The sequence below is a fragment of the Diabrotica virgifera genome, chromosome 9, assembly GCF_917563875.1.
Source record: "Diabrotica virgifera virgifera chromosome 9, PGI_DIABVI_V3a".
NCBI classification, from domain to species: Eukaryota; Metazoa; Arthropoda; class Insecta; order Coleoptera; family Chrysomelidae; genus Diabrotica; species Diabrotica virgifera.
In genome coordinates, this window is record NC_065451.1 from 38,117,742 (window position 1) to 38,138,324 (window position 20,583).

At 32.2% G+C, this 20,583-nt stretch overlaps 1 protein-coding gene across 1 annotated transcript in view; it reads right to left on the reverse strand.

Annotated features, from left to right (window-relative positions):
- Positions 1-20,583, reverse strand: part of LOC114331071 (protein kinase C, brain isozyme) — a 662,749-nt gene that overhangs the window by 39,937 nt on the left and 602,229 nt on the right. Inside the window, exons 6-9 of the mRNA XM_050661972.1 lie at positions 14,368-14,521; positions 6,281-6,509; positions 6,095-6,226; positions 4,255-4,428 (exon numbers count right to left, since the gene is read on the reverse strand). Coding sequence (XP_050517929.1) covers positions 4,255-4,428; positions 6,095-6,226; positions 6,281-6,509; positions 14,368-14,521 — 689 coding nt within the window. The remainder of the gene's footprint in view (positions 1-4,254; positions 4,429-6,094; positions 6,227-6,280; positions 6,510-14,367; positions 14,522-20,583) is intronic.

Sequence of the window (20,583 nt, forward strand, 5' to 3'; positions counted from 1 at the left end):
AATACTACTCATTTTTAGGGGTTTTTCAAGCACTAGAAAATGTGTTTGTAGCATTATACACGTAAAATCGACCGTTTCTGTGTTGTTTCAAGTTGAATACACTGATTTGAGCATGCACCAAAAAAGCAACCTATTTTCACCTAGGTACCATATGCCTTTTGGTATCATAACTAGAAGATTCATGAAGGAACGGTTGTCTTTGTTTTTTTATAAGCTATAAAAATGTTTTATATAGGTTTTTTACTTAGATGCATAGGATTTTAGTGCAGTCACTGAAGGTTTTCACCTCCGATTTCGTGGAACCTCCATCGATTTTCATGAAAATTGGTGCGTAGTTAGAGGATACCTCAAGCAACAAAGGTGACATGATGCCAACTTGCGCTTTTACCCTGGTGGTGGATGCTACCCCTTTTCTGGGGTGAAAATTATTTTATTAAAAATAATACCATAAATCTATAGAGGGACAAATTCTAAGCAAAATTTGTTATATTAAGTTATTAACATAAATCAATACTTTTTGAGTTATTAAAGATCAAAGATTTTATTTTTTCGTAAAAAAAATGCATGCTGTTAGCTTTATGAAAAAAGTTATACTTACCAAAATTAAAGACAATAAAAAATTGAATACACTATTCACTCAAAGTACTAAACTAATGTAAATTCAAAGTGAGTTATGGGTAATTGAATGTATATTTTTTTCGATGAGTACTCAAGTATTCAAGCTTAAATAACGGGAAAACGATACATTTGATAAAATATACCTGTTAAACACTTAACAAAATACTTTAGAATACCTAACAAATGAGCTCCAAAAGAAGTTCATAGCATCAAAATTAAGCAAGTTATGATGAAATTAAGAGAACCCTTTCGAATTCTTTAGGAAAAAGTAAAAAATAAAACATACGCCATTTCAACAAAAATTTAAATTTATAGTAATCCTTACAAAAATTTCTTTGTATTAGCATAAGTAATGATTTTGACAATTTTCGCCGGTTTAGAATGCGTATTTTTGAAAAAAAGATATAATTTAAAAAAATCAGAATTTTTAAAATTATCATTTTTATTTTATTTTGGTAATAACTATAAAAATACTTAATATACGTAAAAAATGATAAATAACCAATACAAAGCTTAGTTTTTTCTATATTAAATATTATACCTTTCTTACCATTTCTGTAGGGTGAAAAATAACCAAGATAGAAACGTTTAAAGCTTAAATTTTGCTGCGAGAACCATGTAACCGTGGCCATTTAATCTTTGATTTTAAAAACAGTAAGGGGTTTAAAAGATTAAATTTACCGCGCTTTAATATCCTTTAAAATTACCTTTCAAACCGTTTTTAGGTGAACCTGATATCTTAAAAATTGATGGGGTTATTAAAAAAAACGATAACATTTTTTGGAAAAATTTTTAAAGATAAAGTTTGAAAAATTTTTGGAGCATAAATTTTAATGCTATTAACTTGTTCGGTATCTCACTTGATATCACAAACCCTGAAGAGGACAAAATCCTAAACGGGGACAATCATTGATCGCATTTCCACATAGCATTATATCTATACACGCAAATCAAACAATGATAGTAGTCACTTGATAGATATTTCTAAGTACTTTCTCAAATGTTTAATAAGTTTATGTTATAAAATGCATCATTTTCCCGTAATTTAAGCTTGAATACTTAGACTTGGGTACTCGTCGAAAAAAATATGCATTCATTTACCTATAACTCACTTTTAGTCAATACTAAAAGGTCCTTTTAGTAAGAAGTTTATTTAATTTTTTATTAGCTTCAATTTTGGTAATATTAATTTTTTTGTAAAAACTTATAGTTTTTGAGTTATCTATGAAAAATCGGTTAAAAATATGCATTTTTCTTACAATAAATTTAAAAATTTTGATCTTTAATAACTCAAAAAGTTTTGCTTTATTTTAATAACTTTATATAACAAATTTTGCTTAAAATTTGCCCCCCTATCTAATTATGGGGTTATTTATAATAAAATAATTTTCACCCCGAGAAGGGGTGGCATCCACCCCCAGGGTAAAAGCCCAAGTTGGAACCATGTCACCTTTCTTTCTTGAAATATCCTCTTACTACTCACCAACTTTCATGCAAATCGATGGAGGTTGAACGAAATCGGAGGTAATAGCTCATATCCACCTTCAGTGACTCCACTATTTAAGGTATTCGCAAAAAAACGTCCAAAAAGGTGTCATTTTCCAGTGAAAATGGCCAATTTTCAACCACGATTAATTCAAAAAGTATTGAGTTAAAAAAATATAGAACAGTTTTTCGAACCATATAGAAGATAAAAGCGCAATAGCATATAGGGTAGACTTTGTTTCTTGAGCTATTCGCTACATACTGTGAAAATATCAAATCGATGTACTAGGATGGAATTCGGAGCCAAATAATATCTTCATTGGCTGCCCTAACTGGAATATATAGGTAAGCACCACAAACTGGCGAAGCGTCCATGTAACCACTGTTACCATTGGTAACAGTTAAAAATCTTGCAAATAAATATGTATTTTATGACGATGAATAATTCCAATTATCTATATTTTTACCAATAGAAATATATTATTATATTATGTGTTAATAGTACCTAATTCAGTAAATAGCCAGACACACGAAAAGATTGGCGAGTTTATGTGACTCAGTTGTACTTTATTATAGGTCTGGATCCCGCGTATGAAAAAAAAGTTGATTAAGAGCAAGCTGAAAATTTGTTAATAGCTTAAGGGTGTCTACTCGGATAAACTTTGATATATGGGAACACTGTAGCAGGGGCAGTTTTAATTGTGGAACCGGTTAAAAATTTGGAACGGTCAGACCACGAAAACGGCACATTTACTTTGTCCGACAGAACAGACTTAAACTCTCCGAACAGAGATTAAACTCTCATGCAGAAATCAGACTGCTATTTATCACCTGTCATAATTCCTGTCATTTGACATATTCTACATGTTCCACTCATTAAAACGCCCATTTGCTGATAAATAGCAGTCTGATTTTTGCATGAGAGTTTAATCTCTGTTCGGAGAGCTGTTCTGTCGGACAAAATACATGTGCCGTTTTCGTGGTCTGACCGTTCCAAATTTTTAACCTGTTCCACAATTAAAACTGCCCCAGTTCCAGTGTTCCCATATATCAAAAGTTGTCCGACCAGACACCCTTAAGCTATTAACAAATTTTCAGCTTGTTATTAATCAACTTTTTTTTCATACGCGGGATCCAGACCTATTATATTCTGTTACCAGTCTCATTTGTGGTGACAATGAATGGTTATCTCGCTGTCGCTCGGGCGGCTCGGGACCGGCTAGTGTCTGAAAATTTTGAAGGAGGGACGCGCGACGGGCGTAAGCGCGCTGTGTATATCAGTAGGGCTGTTACCAGATTTAAATTTGCTAACAGTACCTATAAAAAGTGTGCGTGCAGTTCACCATGGATGAGTGTCGCTGCGTAATCGATCAACTACTTGAAAAGTAATTCTGATTGAAAAAAAAATGAGATTATTGAAAATGAAAGACCTATTTTAAACAATTTAAAAAAGGAATCATAAAAAGTAGTTCGATATTTTAAATTTAGTTGGTACAGTGAAAATCCTTGGTTATGTGGTTGCAAGAAAAATAAACTGTATTGTTGGCCATGTCTTCTAGTTTTTACAGAAAAATGGGTGGACCAGGTTCACGATTTAAATAGTTTTAGAGTTTTAAAAAAGGGACATGAAATTTCTCCGTTACCTACATATAAGATGTATACCCAAGTTTGATTCAGTTTGGCAAAACAAGAATCGAAAGTTCTCTTAACCAAGCATTTAAAGCAAATATTGCTAAACATAATGAGTTTGTTAAAAAAATAGATAGGTATATCCTTAGCTCACTTATAATAGATAGGTACCGTATGTTTTTTGGCCAAACAAGAATTAGCGTTTCGTGGTCATTTTGAAGGCGACGGCGACGGCTCTGACATTCGAGGCAATTACAGGGAACTGTTCATCAACATTAATTGTCAAAATGCATCAAAAATTTTGCCAACATCTAGAAACATCAACTTTTAAGTGATATACAAAATGATATTATTGAAGCTATATGCATTATGTATATACATTTAGCCATATCTTCATTTTTTTAAATAAGATTTTTTGCATCTGATTTTGGTAACGCTTTAGAAAAAGTCACGCGTCGCCAATGAAGCACCACAAACTGGCCTATTGGTATTACAGAAGATTAATAAAAATCTCGTACTTACCATTGTCTGGAAACAGGAGTGAAGCTGCACGAGGAATGGCGGTTTACTTGAAAGTGCCAATACGCGCTTTTCAACCATTGTACACTCCACATCATCGTCTTGAATGATGATGTCTTTTTTTAGAATCTTTATGGCGTACAGCTCGTCGGTGCCTTTTCTTTCAGCCAGCATCACCTTTTAACAAGAAATATTACAGTCAGTTACAGTAATGGTGATGTTGTGTAATAAACAGCGAAATATACGTAAAAAAATTACATTATTATTTTTTTGACTTTTTCACCAATAAACATTAAGTAGACGAGCGGCACACACACCAAAAAACGCTTATTTCTCGAGATACTGACCACGGTGTGGCCAATGGCAAATTTTAGTCATACTGCATGTTTTTGATGGTGCTGCAAACGAAAATGAGGATTATTTTGAATTTTATTTTGGAGAACGTTGTAATAATCGCAATTTTACCCTAAAAATAAAAAAAAATAAAATAACGTTTTTTTTGCGTTTAACTCGCTACAACTCTGTTCAGTTTTAATATTTTTCTCTGAAAATTTTGTAGTATATATTTATTATTTTTCTGAAGATAATGGGACCTGTTTCAAGCTTTCAGTTTATTATAATAAAAGTTATGATTTTTTTAAATAAAAGGTGCATATTCCTGAATAGCAAAGTTTAATCGCAAAAGTCGAATGACAAAATTTGAAATTTAGCTATTTAATCACGTTTATGTTAAAATATAGTGTACAAAGAAATTTTCTGGAAAGTTTTAGAACAAAATGGTTTAAAGAAAAAAAAAAGATGTAACTTTTAATATCGACGTTATAGATCCCCAAAATAACGCTTATTTTTCCTGACCATTAGTGGCGAATGGCTAATTTTGGTCTCAGTTTATGTTTGTGATGGTGCTGAAAACGAAAATGAAGTTTATTTTGAATTTTAGGTGGGTGAACATTGTCAAAATCGCAATTTTACCCTAAAAATAATAAAAACGAAATCAAGATTTTCTTAAAATAATTAAAAGTTGCACCATTTTTTTCTGTAAAACATTTTGATCTAAAACTCCATAGAAAACTTCTTTGGACTCTATGTTTTAACTTAAAAATGATTAGAAAGCTAAATTTCAAATTTTTTACTTAACTTTTGCGATTAAATTTGCAACTCACGAATCTGCACCTTTTATTATTAAAAATTCATACATTTTATAATAATAAGACTGAAAGCTTACAACAGATCTCACAGTCTTCGCAAAGGTGAGAGATATATGCTGTAAAAAATTCAGAAGATAATACTAAAATTGAACAGAGTTGTAACGAGTTAAACGCAAAAAACGTGATTTTTTTTATATCTAGGGTAAAATGGCGATTTTGAAAATATTCCCCTACTTAAAATTCAAATACACTTAATTTTCGTTTTCAGCACCATCAAAAACATAAGGCCCAAATTAGCTAGCCATATGCCGCCAATGGTCAGTATCTCGAAAAAATTTGCGCATGTATAACATCTTTTTGTATCTCGACGTTGTGACCTCGCGAAACTCATAAACTAATTAAATCTTTTTGAATTTTTTGTTTCGTATGATGTAGTGACGAGTTCTGATGTCCACCGCAAAATCCATTTTTTTTGTGAGATGCCTGTCAAAATTTGTCACCAATGGCTTACTTTTCAATATTTTGGACTGGATTTTTTTCTAAATATTCTTTGAGTTGTACTTAATACATGTTTATTTAATTTAAAAATAAAATAATTGTACCATAGCTTCGAAAAATATTCACAAAAAATGTGCTTGATATTTTGATTTCAAACCATACCCCCCCCCCCTTAATCTAATAATTGTAACACATACCTTTCCAAAGGATCCTTTACCCAAAACCATAAGGAAATTGAAATCAGTAGCTCTTATTAGATCCTTCTTTCCCATATTATGTGGCAACTCTTTATCTACCATAATCGATGGTTTCTTAGTAATAGATGTTTTCTAAAAATTGATTTAACATAAATAAAATATATTCGTTTTAACATTCTTACCTACCCTTTGCTGATTTTTCAGAGTGATCATCTCAACACCTTCTTCCGGAACAGGTACATTATAAAATTCTCCTTCTTCTTGCGTGAGAAGCTTAAACCAACCGTTGGCAGGGGATTTAAGGATTTCAGATATACCAAACGATAGAGAGCCCATAAAGTCATTTCTGGATGTTCTGTCCCAATCCCAGATTTCTATCAAAAGTCTCCTGTCTTTGTCTTCGGATTTCAGATCGCTACAAAATATTATTTTTGAATAAAAAGATGTATGTATGTTGGAAAACGATACACATCAGAAAATGATATGCAAAGAATGGTAAAAATACAGTGTATTCGTTTTTAATAAATGGAATAGAACAAACCGGCATATTTATGATTCGTGGACCTTAAGAAAGCATTTGACAGGGTCACATTAAAGGACGTTATCCCTTTGTTATACTCGAGGGAGGTACCTCTAGGAACAATTAAAACGATCGAAAACATCTACCAGAACAACACAATAAAAGTAAGTGGAAGATGAACTAACTAACCCAATTGAAGCCAGCAATGGGATAAGACAGGAGGATTCCTTGAGTCCATTATTGTTCAACCTGATCATGTACGAAATAATAAAAAAGTAAGAAAATGGATACCAAATAGGAGAAAAACAACTTAAAAAAATCTGCCATTCCGACGATGGAATACTAATCTCTCAAAGTGAAGATGATTTACAACGTATGCTGCACCAATTTAACATAACAGCCAGAAAATTCAACATGTTAATTTCCTCAAAAAAGACAAAATGCATGGTTGTAACAGCAAATTCAATAATATGTAAATTGGAGCTGGTAGGTCAGATAATAGAGCAAGTGATGGAGTTTAAATACCTAGGCATAACACTCTCTATCTACGGAAGGCTCGAAACAGAAGTGGAAGATCAAGTTAATAGAGCAAACAGAGCCGCAGGTTGCCTGAATGACACAATATGGAGAAATAAAAACATCGGGAAAGAAGCGAAAGGCAGAATTTACAAAACAGTCATCAGACTAATAACGACATAAGATGAAAACCCTTCGAAAAATCGATGGTAAGACTCTATGGGACAGAGCTAGAAGTACAGATATACGACGGAGATGAAAGGTGGATAACATTAATAACTGGGTAAGAAACAGAAAAATAGAATGGAATGACCACATAAGCCTAATGACAAAAAATAGGGTAGTCAGGACAACGAGAGACGGTTCCCCAATAGGAAGACGATAAGTGAAAAGACCACGAAAAGGATGGAACGACAACTTACTAGAGGCACATTGAAAAAACAGACAGAGTCATGTCTATACAAAAAGAAGAAGACGAAATATTCCTATAAAATAGATGATCAAAAAAGTTACTTGACCAAATACTATTATTAAATAGTCATACTACTAAAAGTTAATAAATGGAAAAGAAAACATGTAGAAAATGGTGAACCTATGTTATATATAACCATATCCAGATTTTAGGGAATTTTTTGCAGTTTATACAAAAGAAAAGTAAAAAAAACTCGAGGACCAAATTATCAAATACTTTAAAATTTTAGAATGTCTCATAGATAAAAAAATCTACGAAAAATCTCTTACATCTTCGGCAAATCCAATAAGTCAAGGCACTTTCTACTAGTAGAATGAAGTTATTTCACAATATTTTAAGTAAATATTGCGAAAAAATAACTGTAGAAATAAAGAACTTTTTTGGTTAATAATAATAATGCCACTATGTTTAACCCTTAACGTATGTCCTAAAAATTTTGGCACAAAATAATAATCGAATTTTTTTGTTAATGAAAAAATTTATTTAAACACTTACTAGTTATCATAAATTACAACACAATGCTTAACTAAACTATACTATCAAATCCAAAATGAATAACCATTTTCAATTTCGTTTCAAAACGAAAATACAGCCGCATCATATTCTAGTCCAATCAGAGAGTGTAGCAAGCACCTCTACCGGTTTTGAAACTTATTCTCTCTTCAGGAGGCACAATTATGCTACTCTCTCTGATCCAACCAAAACAAACCCCGGCGTACAGTCACGGATTGCAACGAACGAAATGGCCATTTCGAGTATTTGGGGCACCTACGTCTATGTCGATGGGCGATTCGAAATTGGGCCCAGAGTCAGGTAACAAACCGTTAATGTGTACGAAATTGGGCCCAGGACCAAAATTTCTATGCAAAGGTATTATACGAAATTCGGCCCAGATGATAAATACATAAAAAAACATTGTATTTTATTAATAAAGAAGTTATGTATTGTATAAAAAAAATCTACAACTAATATTACAGGTAGTAATTCATAAACAACAATGTATGTATAGAATTTATTATTAACATAATCAGGAATAGTAGAATGACATTAACTGTGTCGAAAACAAACGTGTCCCTTCCTTTTTCCGGTTCTAAAAATAATAGTTCAAAACAATATCTTAGCCACTTTCCAATTTCTGAACTTTTGTCCTTATAGTCGTTTGTTAATCCCAATTGTTGTATTTTTCGCCACCAAGCTTGGGTTAGATGAAATACTTGGGATTAAATCACATTTTACGTTCCACCACAGTTTTTAAAATAAGTCGAAAACAAGCTTCATAGGAAAACTCGGATTTGTTAGGTAACAAACAAAATAACAATGGGATATAGTGTCCATTAAAAAAGGCATGAAGCGTAAACAGTTGCTTAAAAATTTAGTACAGTAATCGAAAGTTCCATCTACATACAATATTTCTGTCTTGGACAACCACTCTAAGTTAGTTTGGGTCCCAAAAATAATAATGTAGAAAATATTATTTTCCAAAACAAAACTTTCACTTTTATTAGTACCTTGCTTTAAAACCTCTAATGCTGAATGCACTTCTCTTACATTTTTGGGTAAGGTTGGCATTGACTTTCTTCATATAACACATAACACAGAACACATAACTTTTGACGGTCTGTCGCGAATATCTTCTACTGCTTTCCTTTTGGCACTGACAGACACTTTTTGTCTTTCTATAACATTTTCGTCCAATTTATCATGATTATGATTTAAACTCCCAGAACATAAAAGTCGCTCCTGGCCTTCTCGTTGGTTAAAATAAAGGCTTTACATGATTTTTTAACACATCTCCACCTGCTTTCTCCGGATGGTACTAGGCGATGAAAACAAAATTTATAATTTTCATGAATAACTAATATTTTACCCCTTTCACTTATCATTTCACTCAACTGCGACATATTTAACAGTACAAAACAACAAGTACACTACTTGAATGAAACAGAGAAACTAAATAATAATTTCAACATATTTACACATTTCCTTCTACCTGCTAACATCTCTGGGCCCAAATTTCGTATTAGCTTTATCTACAAGTGTTTATACACTTTTTGCATTAATAGTTGTTGGGCCCGATTTCTTACTGCATTCCATCCTTAAGACCATTCCTCCTTTTAAAGTATTCGACAGATTTCAGCTTTGAGTGCTTACCCAACCAACATGTAGATACTTTTTCTTATTTGTAATGTATACTACATCTTAATAGTCCAGAAAGCCACTGCGCATCCGCTAGGAAAAATATTCTAATCCGGATTTTTTGCACAATCTTACTCAAAAAGGACCCCTTTTAACAAATTTGCATGTTGCCAGGACCAACAGTTGGACAAAAATTTTTTAAACGTATTTTTTGTTTTTTTCCAAAAATTATTTTTTTTTACATGGAACAAAATTTTTTTAGGTTTTTTGGATCATTCCAAACAGAAAAGGTCTTTAGTGACTTTTCTCTAAAGTTGATAGTTTTTGACTTAAAAGCGATTAAAAATTGAAAAATTGCGAAATCAGCCATTTTTAACCCTCAAAAACTATGTGAAAAACTGAAAACTTGAATGTTGCCAAGGTAGGTAGATATTCTTTAAATATCGATTGATGAATTCCGAAGAGTTTTTTGCAATACAATATCAAAAACCCCCTTTGTTTTTTAATTGCCAATCAATCGTGCGCGACACTATTTTCCACCGTTGCATGTATATGCAGTATGGTGCAAATGAAAGGAATAAATTCGTTATTTCGTAAATTGGCGACTTTAAGGAAAAATCACGAAATAGGTCGATTTTTGCTTTTAAGTTATGATATTGTGACATATATGGTATACTAGTGACGTCATCCATCTGGGCGTGATTTTTTTAAATAAGAATAGGGGTCGTGTGCTAGCTCATTTAAAAGGTTCTTTAATTCTCTATTCAGTAATATAAACATTTACATAATTATTTATACAGGGTGTCCAATAATTTATTTTTTTTGTCAATTTGCCAAATGATTTAATTTATAAAAATTTTTTGGACACCCTGTATAAATAATTATGTACATGTTTATATTACTGAATAGAGAATTGAAGAACCTTTCAAATGAGCCAGCACACGACCCGTATACTATACATGCCACAATATCATAACTTAAAAATAAAAAACGACCTGTTTTGGGATTTTTCCTTAAAGTCACCGGTTTACGAAATAACGAATTTATTCCTTTCATTTGCACCATACTGCATACACATTAGGGTGGTGCGAAAAAAGTCAAGTTGATAATTCCGTATCGCTATAGTGCGGAAAAGTTGCGATTGGTAATTACAAGAAAAACAAAAAAAGAATTATTCAAATCGGACTTTATCTTCCGATCCCGCAACGGACCTAAAGATTATGAAAAAAAAAAAGAATGTGTGTGTGTGTACTTTGTACGCACGTAAGAAGTTATACTTCTATTATAATATAATTTCAACGAAATAAATATACCTACTTAACAGTTACAATACAAAAAATTAACAATAATTACCAAAAATGAACCAAAACTTAACAATGCCAAATATTAAAAAAAAAAGAAAAAAATATGAATCGTCCGGGATTTTAACCCGCAATCTCGCGATTTTTTGATCTCTGGTCCAAAGCTCTACCAACAAGGCCATCAAGCCGCATGCTACTTACCTTTCAGATATACATAATTATACATCACGGTGACAAGTGAAATATAAAAATTGATGTTTTATTATTTTACGCCCAAGGAAGACAAATCCAAAGACACAAAATTATAATAAAAAACCTCTTAAACCACCTTTTTCAAATTGCGCAAGTTGTATTATTAATATTAATGTTAATAAATGAAATATAAATATTTTGACGTTTCACAATTTGACAATTCACTTTTAACTGCAGTGCCTTAAAAATTTTAAAGCACTAGTGCCTTAAAGTAGCATTTTTAACGCTCCTATGGAGTCCTAAAAATTGCATTTTTAACACGTTTGTAGAAAAATATATTTAAAAACACTAATATATTCTTTCCACACCTTTTCTAGACTGATACATACATAAATTAAAACATTTTGAAGTATAACTTCAAAAATATAATATGAAAACTATTTAAAAAGGCAGTATAACTATTAACTTACCTTTGTTGTTTCTCTTCCCACAAATTTTAAAACGCAACAACCATACATAACCAAACCGTCAACCGTCCAAACCACAGCTGCGCTACAGCTGCCATATTGGATAATTTTTGACATGTCATTTGAACATCCAATCAGAACAAAGTTATAATGCGCATGCGCCGGGATCGTAGGTTTTAACATATAAAAATTCACCCTCATATCGCGCGTAAAGAAGTATAACTTCAAAAATGAAATTTTACCTTTTTTTCAAAAATTTTTATTTATCCTTCGAGTACGTTTTATTTATTGCTATAGTAAAACTTATTTATACTTTGCATGATTGAGTACTAAAAAAAATTGTTTTACGCATTTAACGGATATTTTCCGTTCCCGCAAAGACAATCAAAATCTATAAAAATTTGAAATTTTTGATGATTTTGAAAAATTAAAAAACATTTAGTTATCTGATTTTTTTGTTACATTGTGAAGCTCTTCGCTTGTTTAAATATTGTATAACAATATTTAAACAACCCAGATCTCAAACCGAGGGGGTGGTTGCACATCTAGCTCCACACGCACCCTTCTCTCCAACCAACCATTGAGTTTTTGTTGTTTACATTATTTACATTATGTGCATTTCTTTTTCATCTGTTTGTGTCCAGCTCTCAAACACCAACTTTGCATTGTGATTTCTTGGTAAAATCTGGCAGCATGGACCGTGATTTAAGTGTTGTCCTGATGCATCCATCTCTTGATTAAGTCCCACATATATTAGCATTAGACGATGCTTCCGTGGCCAACTTTAGACACCGCTCATCAGCTGGCTTGTTGCAGGGATAGTTTTGTACATTCCAGTCTGACATGTCGCCCGATGTAGTACAAGGAGTTATATCTTCATTTGAAACTCTTCGAGGAAGTGGTGGAGAAGATAGTTTTGCAACATTCCAGTCTATTATTTTAGTTTAGTCCTGTGCTTCAAAATTTCAAGTAGTAGGGAGAAGAGGGACACATTAGAGAGCTAGGGCCAAGGAGAGTGTTAAAAGCCGGACAGACAAAGCCAAGGGCAAAAGTATTAGAAATTTCATCCCTCCTCCTTTAAATTTTCAAGCACAGGACTACACTGAAATAATAGACTGGAATGTTACAAAACTATCTTCTCCACCAGTTCTTCGAAGAGTTTCAAATGAAGATATAACTTCTTGCATTACATCGGGAGACATGCCAGACTGGAATGTACAAAACTATCCCTGCCACATGCAAGCTGACGAGCGGTGTCTAAAGTTGCTCAAAGAAGCATCGTCTAATGCTAATGTATGTGGGCCCCAATCAACAGATGGATTCATCAGGAAAAAATTTAAATCAAGGTCCATGCTGCCAGATTTTACCAAGAAATCACAATATAAAGTTAATGTTTAAGAGCTGGACACAGACAGATGAAAAAGAAATGAAAATATGTACATAATGTAAAAAACACACATTCATTGGTTGGTTGGAGAGAGGGGTGCGTGTGGAGCTAGAACTGCAACCACCACCTCGTTTTGAGTTCTCGGTTGTTTAAATATTGTCATACAATATCTAAACAATTGAAGATCTTCACAATGTAACAGAAAAATGAGCTAACTAAATATTTTTTAATTTATCAAAATCATCAAAAATTTCAAATGTTTATAGATTTTGATTGACCTTGTGGGATCGGAAGATATTCGTTAAATGCGTAAATATATTTTTTTATTACTCTACCATGCAAACTGTAAATACATTTCTGCATAGCGATAAATAAAACGTACACGAAGGATAAATAAAAATTTTTGGAAAAAAGGTAAAATTTCATTTTTTTCATAATCTTTAGGCCTGTTGCGGGATCGGAAGATAAAGTCCGATTTGAATAATTCTTTTTTTGTTTTTACTGTAATTACCAATCGCAACTTTTCCGCACTATAATAGCGATAAGGAATTATCAACTTGACTTTTTTCGCACCACCTTAATACACATGCAACAGTGGAAAATAGTGTCGCGCACGCTTGATTGGCAATTAAAAAACAAAGGGGTTTTTGATATTGTATTGCAAAAAACTCTTCGGGATTTCATCAATCGATGTTTAAAGAATATCTACCTACCTTGACAACATTCAAATTTTTAGTTTTTCACATCGTTTTTGAGGGTTAAAAATGGCCGATTTCGTAATTTTTCAATTTTTAATCGCTTATATGTCAAAAACTATCAACTTTAGAGAAAAGTCACTAAAGACCTTTTCTGTTTGGATTGATCCAAAAAACCAACAAAAAATTTTGTTCCATGCAAAAAAAATAATTTTAGGAAAAAACAAAAAAAAAACGTTAAAAAATTTTTGACCAACTTTTGGTCCTGGCAACTTGCAAATTTGTTAAAAGGCGTCCTTTTTGAGTAAGATTGTGCAAAAAATCCGAATTAGAATATTTTTTCTAGCGGATGCGCAGTGGCTTTCTGGACTATAAAGCGAAACCTTCAAAATAAATAAAGCTTAACTGCCGGTAGCCAGTGTAAATAAGCTTTTGTTTCCAAAGACAACTTTTATTTTGTTTTTGTTAAAATTAAAGTCAATAAATTTTGTGCCAAAACTTTTAGGACATACCTTATTACAATTTTTCAGGATAAATACATTTTACTAACGTAGACAAATTTAATATATTTTATTAAAAATACTCACAAAATTATAGTCTCATTCCAAACAGGGTTGAGACTGGCTTTGATTGTTTTCGTTTTCTTTTTGACGTTGTCAGAGTCGGGAATAAGCTTCAATTTGACGTATGGATCGCTCAAGCCGTTGGGATCCATCGGTATTAGATTTTTGCCCTGCAGAACTGAAAAATTCAAAACAGGTGAAATGTAGGATAAATACGGAATAGGGAATATTGCTTCGAGAATATATAAGCTTCCGATATATCTTTACATATTTCTTCCTACTGTAGAATCTAGAATCTATTTAGGTGTACGTATATATTGAACCGAAATGTATTTTAAAAAGTTTCTCTCTAGGGTAGTGTGTATTCAAGGAAAATATATACAGGCTGTTTTTTAAACTAAACTAATAGCCCGATCAAAGAACAATCTGAACCCAAAAAAAATAAAGGAAGGATGAAAATTTGGGAATAGGTAGTTGAAATTGTCTATTATTATATAATAAAAAGTTTACAATTCTACGTCCCCTCCATTTTTGTAAAATACCCCCTCTCGAAAATGAAAAAACTACATTCAAAATAAGACCGGAATTGGATAAAATGACTAATTCTAAACAACTTCTCTTCTATAGGGTTTTTTCACCAAGTCAATACTTTTCGAGTTATTTGCGAGTGAATATGTGCATGTTTAACAAAATAAAACCCATTTTTTTTAGTCGGTTTTTCTGAGATAACTCAAAAAGTAAGTATTTTAGCGAAAAAAATATTCTTAGCAAAAATATAGCCCATAAAAAATTGAAAAAAATGGTGTATACATGAGGACTGTAGACCCAGTAGAAGCAGAGTTGCAACTAATGAAAAGTAGGATCTTCTTCGTCAAATTCCAAATGGAATATTTCAATGTGAAATAACCCAAAAACGGAGCACTTTTGGGGGAAATTCATAAGTGTTTAAAAAAAGGTTTATTTTTATTAAAAAAAAAATTTGTTATATTAAAAGTAAGTAAATTACGCTCAAAATATTGTTGGTCCCTTTTTTTTGGTAAAAAAATCACGAAAATCACCCCCTAATTAACATCACATATACATTTTAACATTACCACTTCACAAGTTACTTTACTTATGTATTATTTATATGATCTGTAAGATTCATTTGTTCAAAGTGCTTCGTTTTGAAAAGCTTGAGTTAAAATGGCTTGAACGAGTAACTAATCACGAGTTTAGGCAAATTTTGAACAGCCATAGCATAACCAACTTTTGTCTAACAAGAAAACAAAAAATAAAAAATATTCAGAAAAGCAAAACGTACATTTTATTACTCTTTGATATCTTTGGTATTCCTAATTGTTTTTGAGTTAGTTCCATAAAAAATTACGATTTTTTTCAAAATAAAAAAAAATGTTTTATTTTAAACCCAATTTTTTTTAAGACTGAGCAATGTGAACCAATGAAACTTATAAATAATATAAACAATACCTAAGTACAGTAACTTGTAAAGCGGTAACGATTCATTTTTATTTGAGAAGCTAATTAAGGGGTGATTTTCGCCATTTTTTTACCAAAAAATAAAAGGGACCAACAATATTTTAAGCGTAACTCACTTACTTTTAATGTTAGAAGTTTTTTTAAACCACAAAAATAAACCTTTTTTTAAAAACTTTAAAAAAGTTGTAATGAATTTTCCCCGAAAATTGTTCCGTTTTTTGGTTATTTCACACTGAAATATTCGATTTGGAATTTGACGAAGAAGAACCTACATTTCATTAGCTGCAACTCTGCTTCTACTGGGTCTGCAGACCTCACGCATACACCATTTTTTTCAAGTTTTTATAAGCTATATTTTTACTAAGAATATTTTTTTCGCTAAAATACCTACTTTTTGAGTTATCCCCGAAAAACCGTCCAAAAACATTTTTTTTTTGGTTAAAAATGGACACATTCACTCGAAAATACCTCGAAAAGTATTGACTTTGTAAAAAAAACTTTATAGAACAAAAGTTACTTAGAATTAGTCATTTTATTCAATTCCGGACTTATTTTAAACGTATATTTTTTCACCTCCGAGAAAAAATTTTTCACCCCGTATTTTCCAATTTTTGTAAAGTGGAGGGGATGTAGAATTGTAAACTTTTTCTTAGATAATAATAGACAATTTCAAGTACCTATTCGCAAATTTTCATCTTTCCTTTATTTTTTGGAGGTTTTCGTAAAATTTTGCGTTCCCTGATGGGGCTATAACACAAGAAAATGTAAACAAGCAGAACTATGTAGTTGAATATCTAAATATCATGGCGTCTTTTGAAAATTTAAAAAGACAAACTTTCCTGAATATATCGTTGATCCAATATTATATAAATAGTGTAGCACGGTATTTATTAATCTCGGGGATTTTTCGGTTTTTAGAAGACAACAACTATGACTATGGATAAAATCATGTGTATTTACGACAAACCCTTAACGCTAACTAACAGGTACTGTTCTTGTATTTTATCTCCATCTGCATACAATTAAATAATATAAATACAAATAAATCTGGATAATACAAACACATCAGGGTCACCACTTAACACTACGCAAACTCAAAAAGTGACGATACCAGATTACTGCATACCCTCCACAGGCGCTGCACAAGGGTATGGTTTGTTACAGGCTCCCCCCTGGCATAGAACTCGTTAGAGAAGGGGCCAGCAGAAGATGTAGTTCTCTTCCTGAGACGTCCTCCTCTTCGTCTTGGCACTACATGCGTTAGAGTCTAAACATAATTGATATTAGCATGTGCAAAGGCGAATACGGGGAGTCCACCAAGAGCAGTATGATGGGTACCTATCCATTCCATGAAGCTTGTAAATCACAGACCACCCACGGAGAGGGATGGGGGTAACAAAAATTTTAACTAGGAACTCGACGATATTTCGCGAAATGAACATCAAATCATAAAACTAAAAAATACGTCTTCAATACCTTTTTAAAATCTATCTAATGAAATTAAACACGACGACCCACGGAGGTGGGGTGGGGGGTTACTTTAAAATCTTAAGTAGGAGCCCCCATTTTTTATTGCAGATTTGGATTCCTTACGTAAAATTACGTAACTTTTATTTGAGCCAGTTTTTAGAATTATGGATAGATGGCGCTAGAATCGGAAAAACGATTGTTGGAAATTTAAAGTTAAATTAAAAATATAAAGTCCCCACTAAAATAAAAAACTTAACTTAACTTTATTTGGTTTTAGTACCTAATCTTCACAACCCAATAGGCCCTCATAACGCTCGAGTAACTTCAAATTTCGCATACTTGCCTCCTCTATTATTAGCAGAGAAGGGGGATAGCGTGGGGTAAAAGTATCTTAAATTTGTAAAATAAAAACTTGTTGTATTACGTCACTCACGATTTGCACATCAATATAACTGATAATTCTTCTGGATAGGTCAAATCGTAAGAATACCTTGTTAATAAACTTCATAGCGCATTCTAGTGCGGATGCTTGCGTTAAGACAAAAAGCGTAGAAGTGTCTTCGACTTTTACATATAAAATTCAACGTGAACTTTTTGATCCTTTGGATAACGGTCGAAATAAGTCGATGGCAAGTCTCAAAAATTGCGCATCCACAGTAATAAAACCTAGTAGCTTCAAGCTCTGTCCATTTTAAATATTTTTGAATATTGAGCTCTGTCTATTGAATTATTTTGGCAACACCTGGGTCTTTCAATTGTTCTTCCCTAGTCTCATATGCCGACCGATGGAGCAAATCCATTCGGGCTTCGTATATAACGCAAGCCCATAATATCATTGTATTCACACGGTGGTCTGGAAAGTGTATTGGCTAAGAATTATTATGCAGCTAATTTGTAAAGTGCGATTATCTAGAAAACTGTTGAGTTTTGAAGTTATTAACAGGTATATCTTGAATAATTAATGTGTTATATCCATCATACTAACGTGTGATGGATATAGACTTAAGCTAAACACCGCAAAGACAAAGTTGTTGGTTGTCAGTAAGACGCCAATACAACCGGAAGTGGTAACAGCTTATGGTAAACAACTGAACAGTACCTCTTTAAGATGAAGAAATTCTTATGTGGAAACAATATTACATTGAATCTGAAAATTTTATTGGTAAGATGTTATGTGTTCTCTACGCTTTTCTATGGTGTCGAATGTGGGACTTAACGGATATGCTTCTCAAGAAACTGGGAGCCTTTGAAATCTGGGTGTATCGAAGAATCCTATGGGCCATTCCACGAACATACGCCTGTTTTGGATTACTTCGACAACGAATATTTTACTGTGCAAAATAAGAAGAACGAAAGTAAATTGCAAATTACATTGTTGTTTATTGGAATAATTATTAGCGCCATTTACTTTCGTACTTCTTATGTTGCACAGTAAAATATTCGTTGTCGAAGTAATCCAAAACAGGCGTATGTTCGTGGAATGGCCCATACGAATAAGTTGGGTAGATAGAGTTAGTAACGAAGTTGTTTTGTATCGGATGGGAAAATTACAGAAGTAGTCAAAAGAGTTAAAAATCGAAAACTTGAATATTTTGGCTATGTTATGCGACACCCATAGGGTTATAATATACTCCATTTAATAATACAAGGCAAGGTAGACAGAAAAAGTGAGCCTGGTTGACAAAGAACGTCATGGCTTAAAAACATGAGAGAATGGTTTAACCGATCCTCTGCATCCCTTTTCCCACCTGCCGTCAACAAAATTAATACAGCCAATTTAATAGCCAATCTCGATAATCGAGCACGGCACATGAAGAAGCAGATATATTTTTTTTGTTGAAATAATGTACTCTTAATACTTTTTGACATAATTATGGTCAACTTGAAGAGAAAAACGTTAAGCTCAAATGTATGCCACACGTGTGGCGTCCTTTATCAGCTACCAGCTACATCAAAGTATGCATCAAATTGTAATTCCTCGAACTAAAAAACCACCGGTTATGATTTTTGACACATAAATGTCCACAAACATGGCAGATATTGCGAAAAATTGAACATTTAAATTTAGATTTCAACGCTCTGTATCTTTCTTAATATCAACATTTTATTAAAGCAAGTTGACTTAAATCGTAATATTTTAAAGTCTAAAATCTATTTTTTCTATTTGTACAATTACTTAAGGTCCACCGTATAAAATTTACCATACAAAAGTTATATTATAATATTGCCACATGCCATTTAATTCCAAATCATCTCCCATTTACCTATTTTTATATATTCGAATTGTACCTTACCCCCATTCAAATGAGGTCACACAAATAAATCTTTCAAAGAGATAGAAGCGATATTTGTTACCTTATTCGAATTCGAGCTTTCCCTTATCAAAATCGACCGACGTGGTTTCATCCCTTTTTTGTATTTGCCACACAAGCTAAAAAGTTTTGACGATCCTAATTGGAAAAACGAAAAGAACAGGGAGGGAAATACATTAAAATAGAAAAAAACGTACCGAATTCGGATGGATACGAGTATCAGTTTCAGATATCTTTCACATCTCATCCATATTGAAGACAAAATATGAGTATTATATTTATTTTATTAAAACGAGAAAATATCCGCTATAAAACCAAATATAATCCGAAAAATTATAAAACACAATAAAATATCGAAAGAATGGAGAACGAGCAAACCAATTATAATTGTATAGGGTATAATTTTACCTAAAATTACTAAAACTTACAACTAAAACTTCACAAGAGCTACTGTCAACAAAGGAAAAATTTACAGAATAGGAAACACAGAAGTAAAAAAATGAACGCGGCAGTTATGGAGTGCTGACATATTGAATATTTCTTATAGAGTCGATTATATTGGATTCGATGCAATTTATTTCGCTTAGATTCTATTTATTTTATTTAGTTTTATCTAATTTTATTTAATTTAATTATTTTCAATTTTATGTATTTTTTTAAGTTTTGTTTAAATTTGTTTTTGTATTTCATTTAATTTCATTTAATTTTTTGTAATCTTATTTAATTTTTTAAAATATAATGTATTTAGTTTTTTTTAATTTTACTTAATTTTATGCACATTTTATCAATTTTGATTAAATATATTAAAATTTAGGGGGATAAAGGGGTAGAATGCGAAAACATGGAGTTGATTCCAGTTTACTCCACTTAGCCTCTTCTACTCAAATCCGACTCTCACCTTCACGTTGGTGTCCCCTGTTAACCGAGCAACCCAATCTGGAGATCCGGTATCCAACCCGGGTGGAAAGTTGGGTCGGGA